The sequence below is a fragment of the Erithacus rubecula genome (assembly GCF_903797595.1).
Source record: "Erithacus rubecula genome assembly, chromosome: 25".
Classification (NCBI taxonomy): Eukaryota; Metazoa; Chordata; class Aves; order Passeriformes; family Muscicapidae; genus Erithacus; species Erithacus rubecula.
Window position 1 is genome coordinate 1,689,681 of NC_136677.1, and position 11,194 is coordinate 1,700,874.

Here is an 11,194-nt window from a genome sequence, read left to right on the forward strand (position 1 = left end):
CACTTGTAAGTCACATTTGGGTATTTATTTAATTAAAAACTACTTAAAATTAAGAAGAAGGAACAAGAAGAATTAATGCCCAAAAACTTTCATTTTGTTTCATCCTACCATATTTTAAAGCTTTAAATTTTAAAATTTTTCCCATGTGATATTACACACTTCTATTTAAATTTCAGATTCATGATTCCAATTCCATCACTTGAATTTGCAAGTTTTTTCCAAGTGTTTTTTTGGGGCACAAAAAGCTCAAAACTTTCAGACTTTTACCATCTTAACACTTTAAAGATATTAAAAATATAATTTGAAGATCCAGGATCTGCTGGAATAATAAAGAGCCACAGCCAGAAAATCTCCAAATTTGGTGAATTTATCTCAACCTGCACCTTTGGTTTTATTTTAAATTTATTTTTATTGTATTATAATAAAATAGAAGCCAAAAGTGATTTTATATTCACAGCCAGAGGAGCAGGATTTTTATCCCAAAAGGACAAAAATAAAATATTCTCCTGCTTACCAAAAATCTCCCCATTTTTGGCAAATTCTGTCACGAGGTACAGCATGCTCTTGGTCTCCATCACCTGTGGGAACAGCAAAAAAAAAAAAAAAATAAACCACCCAAAACAATCCTGATTTTCATGGTTCCCTCCTAAATCTGTGAAAAGTTCTGCCTGCAGACCAAGACTTCTAAAATATTCTATTAATATTTTCATGACCAAGTTTTTTCTTCTAAATATTTTCAATATTCAATATTTTTAAGAGCAAGTGGCAGCTTCTTTTGTATAAAATTAATTTAAAGCTGAGCTGATCTTAACTGGGATCTTCATCTTGATTTAGGGTGGGAAAAAAGGGGGAAAAGGGGGAAAAAAGAGGAAAAAAAGGGGAAAAAAAGGGGGGAAAAAGTGGGGGGAGGGGGAAAAAGAGGAAAAAAAAGAGGAAAAAAAAGAGGAAAAAAGGGGGAAAATAGGGGGGAAAAAGGGGGGAAAAAAGAGGAAAAAAGGGGAAAAATAGGAAAAAAAAGGGGGAAAAAAGGGAAAAAAGAGGGGGAAAAAAGGGGGGAAAAAGGCAGAAAACGGGGGGAAAAAAGAGGAAAAAAAAAGAGGAAAAAAGGAGGGAAAAAGGGAAAAAAAAGGGGGGAAAAGGAAAAAAAAAGGGGGGAAAAAAAGGGGGAAAAAAAGGGGGAAAAAAGGGGGAAAAGCCTCCCTAAACTCACCTGGTAGAGTTTGATGATGTGTGGGTGGTCCAACATCTTCATTATCTGCACCTCCCTGTAGATTTTCTCCAGATTCACAGCATCCAGCTGAGATTTATCAATTATTTTTATGGCCACCTGCAGAGCAACAACAAAAAAAATGAGGCTGAAAAAATAGGATTTCATCCTCATTAGAAAGGAAAAATGCAGCCTCAGGTTAACTGGGGAGCTCTGGAATACAAATCTCAGACTGAAAAAATTCAATATTAAAATGTCAGGGGTCCCTCTAAGGGGATGCAGTGAGAAAATCAGATTTTCCATGAGAAAAAACAGATTTTCAATGAGAAAAAACAGATTTTAAGTGAGAAAAAAACAGATTTTCCATGAGAAAAAACAGATTTTCCATAAGAAAAAGCAGATTTTCCACAGAATAGAAGGTGCAGAACAGGTGAGGGAACCCAGTGCTCTTAAATCAACAATTTGCAGTGACCAAAATCTTCTTGAAAAGCTCATTTCTGCAGTCAAGGTGACAAATCTGAGTCCCACAAAATGACATTTTAAGAGGCTCCACACAAATAACCCAAACCTAGGGGATCCATGCAGCTGTGCTATGTTTAATTAATTAATATCAGAGAAAATTATCAATCAAACCCTGGAAACACATCTCAATTAATTCACAAAATCCATCCTGGCCTTGCTGACCTCGTTTTAACCAATAAATGCAAAGGGAAGATGTTAAAAAACTCCAAGAGATTTAAAATTGAAACGAATTTTAATTCATTTTCATTTTTAGATTTTTAATTGAAACCAAAAAAAGAGAAAATCCAATCCCTCTAAAAAGGTGAAAATATTAAAGAGTGCTGGATATAGAAATGGTGTTTATAACCCTGAATGTCACTTTATTAATGCAAACAATGTCAGTGCTTAATTATAGCAGAACTTCACAAATTAATATATAAATATATTAATTTCACAAATTATTTCACAAATTATTTATTGCTGCACAGGAGACAGAAATCCACAGGAGCTGAACCTCATTATCTGCTCCAGCACTGATTAGGAACCACCTGAATTCAGAATTAATTATTTATTCACTCGGATTTTTCCCTCTTGAAAAGTTTCCTGACCCCCCCAGGAAAATGAGATTCTCTTGTGAGTGAATAAATTGGGAATTTTGTGCAAATTTGGGTTTTTTTTTTGATGTGATTTGAACAGAGCTGAGTTATCCAAAACAAACAAAAAGTTGGGGTTTTTCCCCACCTTCCAACAGCCACAAAAATCAATTTTTTTACTTTGTTTTCCCAGATAACAGAAGTTTTCCCTAAAAACCTCTGGAAAACTCATTTGGCCTTTTCCTTCCACTCCAATTCTTTAATAACAAGTGCCTGCTGCACTTTTGTGGTTTCTTTAATCACCTCAATCCCTCAAAAATAATTTCATAGAAATAAAAAAAATGTACATTTTGGGAATCTTTACATGGTTAAAATCCTCGAGCAGTTCTTCCTTCCTGAGCACCAACCAGGAAAACATGATTAGAGGAAAAAAAGAAGCATTAATAAAGTAATTTTTAAAAAATATTGGGCTGCAGATGCTCCTGTAACTCTCACTGCCCTTGCTGGCCAAGAACAGTGAATCATGTTCCAAAGTTTCCTTCTTTCTTCCTTTTCCAGAAGTTTCCTGTCCTATCTCACACATTTAAAATTAAAAAACCTCCAAGAGTGCTGAAAGACTGAAAGCAAAACCTCCTGCATCCCAAATTTGGAGCAGAGTTGCTCCAGAAAAATCCCCTTTCCAGAGTTTTGATAAATAAAAATGAAAGGGGATTGAAGATGTGGGACAGGGCATGGGAAGTTTATGCTCTACAGAAAAAGTGATTCCATAAAAATATTCCCAAAATGACAAAGAGCAGTTGGGTGAATGCTGCCACAGGTATCTGTGATAATCCTGACAATATTATAAAATTAATAATTTATTAATTGTTAACACTCAACTTGGGGGCTCCAAAAATTCTGTTTTATGACTTTGGATATGCTGGAAAACAAACAGTGCTGGAGCTCTGTGCTACCTCTGTGCCCAAGTTAAAAATTCAATTTTGTGCTGCTGCAGCCAAGACCTGCTCCAAAAAAATCAAAAAAACCCAACAAAACCCAACAAAACCCCAACAAACCCCAACAAATCCCAAATAAACCCCAACAAACCCCAACAAACCCCAACAAAACCCAACAAAATCCCAACAAAACCCAACAAAACCCCAACAAAACCCAACAAACCCCAACAAAACCCAACAAACCCCAACAAAACCCAACAAAAGCCCAACAAAACCCTAAAAACCCAACAAACCCCAACAAACCCAACAAAACCCCAACAAACCCCAACAAAATCCCAACAAAACCCAACAAAACCCAACAAAACCCCAACAAACCCCAACAAACCCCAACAAACCCCACCAAAACCCAACAAAATCCCAACAAAACCCTAAAAACCCAACAAACCCCAACAAACCCAACAAAACCCCAACAAACCCCAACAAAACCCCAACAAACCCCAAGAAAAACCAACAAAACTCCAACAATCCCAAATAAACCCCAACAAACCCCAACAAAACCCAACAAACCCCAACAAAACCCAACAAAAGCCCAACAAAACCCAACAAACCCCAACAAAACCCAACAAAAACCAACAAAACTCCAACAATCCCAAATAAACCCCAACAAACCCCAACAAACCCCAACAAAACCCAACAAAACCCAACAAACCCCAACAAAACCCAACAAAATCCCAACAAAACCCCAACAAAACCCAACAAAAGCCCAACAAAAGCCAACAAACTTCAACAAAACCCCAACAAAACCCTAAAAAAGCCCAAGCCAGGTTCCCTGAGCTGCCCCATGCCATGATAACCATACCAGCATAATATATATATTAATGGAAATATATTAATATTTATTAATTATATTAAAATATATATATAATTATATTAATATATTGATATATTCATGGAGAACGAGCTGGATTTCCAGCTAAAATCGTGTGTTTTGTTCCTGAAGGTGCAGCTTGCCAACAAGTGCTGGCAACAGCTTGAAACAACCAACCAAAAAAAAAAAAAAAAAAAAAAAAGTCACAAATTTCAATATACAAGGTCAGCACATCCTTCAGCTGACAAGGAAAAGCAAAAGGGAATTCTCTGCCCTCCCTCATCTCCCCCTGCCACTGGATTTTGCTGCTTAAGGAGTCACATTCCAAGATATTTTTGCAGCTTTCATGGTTTCTCCTTGTTTAAAAATACAAGGAACTGTATTTTCTGATTTCCTTCCCTCTTTCACTGCAGGCCCAGGGAACTGGAGTTTGCTCAACCCTCCCCTGACATCTGGGAATTGCAACTGCCAAGGAGTGAGGATGAAATTCTTGTCAGGAGAAGATGAAAGTTCTTCTGCTCCTCAGCTACTCCAACTGTAAGTTTTCATTGGTTTTGTTTTATTCATTTAATTCTTGAAAGGAAAAACAAAGGCAAAAAGCAAACACCCAAACAAAAAAAAAAAAAAAACAACAAAACCACAACACAACCTCCAAACTCACATTCAAACAGAGCTGTTCTGCAGGTTACAGAAATTCAGATTTGTTAACCCAGTACATTCTTAAAATAGATAAAATGCATTAAAAGGAACAAACACAACTTCCTGCAATCTGGAAAAACTCCCAGTTTTGCTGTGCAGCACAGGGAGCTGCTGTCCCTGCTGGAGTTCTTCACTCTGCAAACACCTGAGCACACCTGAACTGGTGCCACTGATCAAAATCTGGGGCTGCAGAGTTCTTTTTCATAATTTTTTTTTTTTTTTTCAGAGAGAAATACAAGTTCCCTGTGCCAGCAGCCAGGTGAAAGCACATCTGGGATCCACAGGGACATCCAGGTTTTATTTCCACTGGGGAGCAGCCAGCAGAGCTCCTCTGCAGGGGATTAATCCTCAGGGAAGGTTAATTAAGGGTTTTAGGGGTGGCTTCCCAAATTCTCTGCAGCACTTCCACCCATTCCAAACCTTTTCCTATTTTCACACCCACTCCAAACCTTTTTGTTATTCCAAACTTTTTCCTTTTTACATTCCCATCCCATTTCACTGGGAAAAAAAAAAAAAAATAAAAAAAATCTCCAGCTTCTCCAACTCCACGCTTCCAATTATTTCTGTTCTCTCCTCCTCCCCAGGAAAATCTCAGCTCGTTTCCACGCCTCATTAGCAGGAGCTGCCCTGGGATCACAGGATTTCTGGGCAGCAGGATAAAGAAAGGAGCGTGGCAGGAAAAAGCCACGTGGCCTCCACTCAAATGGCACCAAACACCCAAACAAGCCAAGCAAAGGTCAGCAGCACCTCTATTATATCTATATTTTTATATATAATATATTCTATCTATATATTCTATATAAAAATATAATATATCTTTATTAATCCCCCCGTTTTCCCCCACATATCTTTATTAACCCCCCCCATTTTCCCCAACCTACTTTTATTAATCTCCCCATTTTTCCCAACTTTCACGTTTCTGTTTCATTGTTTAGAATATCAGGGTTGCACTCATTCAGGTTACAATTTCTGATTTTGTTTGCACACACCCCTGTGTTGTTCTCCTGGTTGGTTTTTATTCCATTCTCACCCCTGCTAACAATTTATGGCAACAATTTTATCTTCTCATCTGTAGCTTTTCCATGAGTGCTGCATTCAAGGTAATAAGAGCCCAACTTTTAAAATTTGATGGTTTTTGGCTAAGCAGTTTTGTGTTAAGAAAAAAAAAAAATATTTTAAAGGTCAAAATTATACAAAACACAGTTTCAAAATGCCAATGCTAGAAGGGTTCAAATCAGGAGATTCAGGAGAAACTTTGACTTCAGGAGTTTTTTTTTAAATAGGATTTTTGAGCAAGTCTCAGCAGATCAGAGCATCCTCCTGTAGCACAGAGCTGAGGGTGCACAGGCACCTAAAACCTGAATATTCTTCCACTGGAAATTAAGCAACAGCTCAGAACAAGCTTGAAAGATGAAAACCTTTCAGTCTGGAGTCATTAACAAGCAGAATTTCCACTCTGTCTGCTCAGGGATCCAACAATCAGGTGAGCTGCTGCAAACTGGAAGTGCTTATTCCAAAGAGAATTTGGCTGGAATTAATTTCCTCTGACATCACCAGAAGTGATCTTAACAGGGTTCCCCTTCCTCAAAGATTGTGTAAATACTTCCAGCAACCAACTCAGCAATTCAGTCCCAGCAAAACTCTCTTGCATCTCTCACTGCAGAAGTCAGAGCTGACTCAAAAAATCAAAGATCTCGACAAATTTGCTGTAAAAATCCCCCAGAAGATAAAAAGGCTGCAGGGTGGACAGAAAAGCTGGTTTAAAAAAAAAAAAAATTAAAAAACGAGACTAACAGAATTCAGCAATTCCTTAGGACACAGATGAAAGAATCATCCAGGAATCAGGGAGCTTTTAAGCCCAGTGTTTTCTATAACCTTCGTTATTTCCAACAATGCTAAACAAACACGCTTTCCGAAACGACAACAAAAAACGAAGATTAAAGTTTTCATCTCCATCACAAAGCCTGCCGGAGAAGCGAGGGCTGAGTGACAGCCGAGGATCTGCAAGGGGAACATTTGCAATTCCGGCACATGGCACCAAACTTGGAACGGGAATTGGCACCGCTCGGCAAGAAGGGCTCAGAAAGAGCCGAGTTTATCACCAAAACTTGAGAAACAAGGCAAGAGGAGAAGGAACTTTCAGTCTCTGGGATGCAGACTCGTCAGTCTCTGCTAGTACCAGGCTTAGCTCAGCTCCAGGTTTCAGGGCGTTTTTTCCCCATTCCCGTAAGGAATGATTTTCCCACCCGAGCCCACGGTGCTGAAGAACCGCAGGCCTTTGCAGTCGGCACTCGGGACGGGGTTTAATGACTTTTGTCAGGCTCAGAGCAGCGCAGGAACCTCTCCAGCCAAGCAATGAAAGCGACCAGAAGCGAGGCTGACAAAAAACTCACCTCTAGGTGTAGCAACTAAAACTACCTAAAACAACACACAAGAGGAAGCTGATCCTTCAGAGCCATTACTCTCATCAGATACCTCCTTTTTTTTTTTTTTTTTTTTTTTTTTTTTTTTTTTAAAGTGAACACGACTACATTTTTTACCCAGCCAGTCTGACAATCATTTTTGTTTTAGGTAAAGCGCCAGGTACTCACAATAATCATCCACGGGGGCGGTTAAACAAAGAGGCTAAAAATGGTTGGATTCGGTGAACTTGCAGGATGCTGTGCTGAAGAATTCAGCACACACAGACACAGACAGACACACAGACACAAGTTCCTGTGCTGGAGCAGATAACCCAGCTCAGGAAAGCCTCAAACAGAGAGAGCAGAGCAAGGTTTGACCCTGCGAGTGGAAAGTGCTGCTCCGACAGCAGCGGAGCATCCTCGGGGTGATGCTGGCAGCATCCTGGGGTCAGCGATGCCACCGCCCGGGGGTCAGCAGTGCCACCGCCCCGGGGGTGGCATCTTCAAGCTGGCATCCCGGGGGGTGACATCCAGCGGGTGACATCCTCGGGCATCCCCCCGCGGCCTCGGCCGCCTTCTCCTGCCCATCCCGGCAGGATGCGGGCAGAATTCCCCCCCGCTCGGGGCTGCTCCGAGCCTGGGCACGGCCGCGTCCCCGCGGGAGGTGCCGGAAGGGACAAAAGCCCGGCGGATCTGGCTCGGCGGCCGCGGCCCCGCCGCCCCCCGGGCGCGCCCCCCGCGCCGTGCCCACCTCGCTGCGGGTGATGCGGTGCCTCGCCAGCTTCACCACGGCGAAGTTGCCCTTGCCCAGCGTGCCCTCGATGTCGTAGAAGCCGACGCGGACGGGCCCGAGCCCGCGGGGCAGCAGCGCCGGGGCCGCCGGGGCTCGGCCATCACCATGCTGCGCTCGGGGGGCGGCGGCGGCGGCTCCGGCTGCGGCTCCGCGCGGCGCCCCCGGGCCCGCGCCGCCCCCTCCGCCACAACGGCGTCACCGCGCGCGTCACCGCGGGCGGGGCCTCGCCATGGCAACCGCGGCACGGCCCGGACCGGCACGGAGTGGGATGGGATGGGATGGGATGGGATGGGATGGGATGGGATGGGATGGGATGGGATGGGATGGGATGGGATGGGATGGGATGGGATGGCACGGCACGCGGCGCGGCGCGGCGCGGTGCGGTATGGTATGGTATGGTACGGTACGGTACGGTACGATATGGTATGGTATGGTATGGTACCGTATGGTACGGTATGGTATGGTATGGTATGGTATGGTATGGTACGGTACGGTACGGTACGGTACGGTATGGTACGGTACGGTACGGTGCGGTACGGTATGGTATGGTACGGTATGGTACGGTACGGTACGGTACGGTATGGTATGGTACGGTATGGTACGGTACGGTACGGTATGGTATGGTATGGCATGGCACGGCACACAGCATGGTAGGGCATGGCACAGCACGGTATGGTACAGTATGGCACATGGTATAGCACACGGTATGGCATGGCACAGCACGGTACGGTATGTTATGGCTCACGGCACGGTGTGGCACAGTACGGTATGGTATAGCACAGCATGGTGTGGTATGGCACATGGCACGGTACGGCACGGCACAGTATGGCATGGCATGGCACGGCACAGCACACGGCATGGTATAGCACAGCATGGTATGATATGGAATCATGTGGCACGGTACAGTATGGTATGGTATAGCTCATGGCACAGTACGGAAAGCACAGTATGGCACAGCACGGTATGGTATGGTACAGCACGGTATGGTATGGTATGGTATGGCACAGTATGGTATGGCACATGGCACGGTATGGTATGGCACAGCATGGTGGTATGGCACAGCATGGTACAGTATGGTATGGTATGGTATGGCACAGCATGGTATGAACCATGGCACAGTATGGCACAGCACGGTATGGCACAGTACAGTATGGTATGGTATGGTATGGCACAGTACAATACGGTATGGTACGGTACAGTACAGTATAGTATGGTATGGCACAGCACGGCACAGTACAGTACGGTATGGTATGGCACAGTACAGTACAGTACAGTATAGTATGGTATGGCACAGCACGGTATGGCACAGTACAGTACAGTATGGTATGGCACAGTACAGTACGGTATGGCACAGTCCAGTACAGTATGGTATGGCACAGCACGGTATGGCACAGTACAGTACAGTACAGCTCAGTGCCCCTGCACGGGAGGTCACCTGGGGCAGGTGGCACAGGCTGCTTTGGGGTGTCTGCACCCCCGGCAGCGCTGGCACCAGCACGGGAAACGCTTCTGCTCCTTGGGGTGGGACTGGGGGTTCCATTTATGGCTGCTGCTCCTCATCCTGTCCCCCTGAGCAGCAGCTGCCACCCCTGGGAGATGTTGGTATGCCTGGTGCCTCCCCTCAGCCTCCCCTAAGCTAAACACACCCAGCTCATGTTTGGATGAGGAGCAATGAGGCAGCTCCAGGTGTGTCTGTCTAGCCCCAGGTGTATGTACAGCCCCAGGTGTGTTTGCTCATCCCCAGGTGTCTGATCAGCTCCAGGTGTCTGTCCAACCTCAGGTGTGTCTGTCCAACCTCAGGTGTGTCTGTCCATCCCCAGGTGTGTCTGTCCAAGCCAAGGTGTCTCCAACCCCAGGCGTCTCTCTATCCTCAGGTGTTTCCAGCCCTGAATCAGGGGCTCAACACAAAACCCCCCAGGGTTCTGCAGCTGGATCAGACTCTGCACGTCCCAAATTCTGTTTCCTGACAGAAATCCCCATCCCTGTCCCTGAGCAGCATTTCCAGTGGGCCAAGTCACTCCAGATCACAAAATGCAGATGGACAGGATGATTTTTGCAGGTCCTTTCTCAGTGAATTTTTTTTTTTTTAAATTTTTAATTTCCTTCACATTTGGAAAGGCAGATTTGGAAGCTTTGTTTTCAGCTCTGTTGACCTGAAATGGTCTGAGTACCTTCAAAGAATTTGTGAAAAAATTTAAGGCCCTTTCTGCTGCATTTCCTTTTCAGTGCTAAGTCCACTGATTCTGCTTTAGGTGTGCACTTACATTTTAGAATTCCATGTCCCTCCATCTCAGGCTGCAGGACTGGTACCTCCCTGACATTTGGGAGCCAGAAATCACCCCTGGAATCTTTGCTGAGTTCCCCTGACTAAACAAGGCAGATGGCACAGCACGTGCCTGTTGAATCAGCAACAGCCACAGAGCTCTGTGAACGCCCAGGGTGGACACAAACAGCTCAAAACAGAGCCTGGACACACACAAAAAAGTAAAAGAGTGAGAAAGGAAAAGAGTGGAACAAAGTTGTGTCGTTCTTTCCATTTTTAGACAGGTTTCACACGTAAAACTGCCTCATCCTGGAGAAAAGTCCCTTTTGTTCTGTGTCAAGCAGCGATGACTGTTCTGCAGAGGGAACTGAAGGTCTCTGTGCAGAAATTAATGCTTGTCCTTCACTGCTGATGAGATCCCTCCAAGGAGTGACATTTTGGGATGACGCTGCTGGCTCGGGCTGCCATGGAGAATGAGGGAGCTGCTGCTGCTCTATTTATCCCCTGCAGAAGTTCTGGCAGTGAGTAACTGATGGCTCGGGTTAGTCAGACATCCCCCCTCCAGTGATTGATGGGTACGTGAGCCAGCCTTCCAGAATCCTCTTGGAATAGCAAGTGGTGTCATCCCGAGCTGCCACTTGCCAAATTTCACTCCTCTTTCACCTTTTCTTCCCATCCAAACTCCGTGTGTCACAAGTTACTTTTTTTTTTTTTTTTTTTTTTCCGCTGCAAAATGTTACCTAACGCTCCTTCTCAGTCACGTCATTCCAAACGAAGCTTTCAGCCTTAAAAACATTTCTTTGCTTCCTGCCCACTTTGAAGCCTCAGCCCGGTGCAAAATGAATGATGATGCTTGAAAGAGAAAACTTCTGCAGACACAAAAAAAACCCAAAAAAACCAAAAAAACAACCAAAAAAAAAGTGGTGGAAGAAC

At 44.1% G+C, this 11,194-nt stretch overlaps 1 protein-coding gene across 1 annotated transcript in view; it reads right to left on the reverse strand.

The window, feature by feature from the left end:
* The window catches only part of SIK2 (salt inducible kinase 2), a gene marked incomplete at its 5' end in the record, with an annotated part of 31,706 nt that extends 23,601 nt beyond the window's left edge, over nucleotides 1–8,105 (reverse strand). The window contains 4 exon segments of the mRNA XM_079326891.1: nucleotides 515–578; nucleotides 1,211–1,327; nucleotides 7,957–8,081; nucleotides 8,084–8,105. Of these exon segments, the coding sequence (XP_079183017.1) occupies nucleotides 515–578; nucleotides 1,211–1,327; nucleotides 7,957–8,081; nucleotides 8,084–8,105 (328 nt within the window).
* Nucleotides 8,106–11,194: the final 3,089 nt, after the last annotated feature.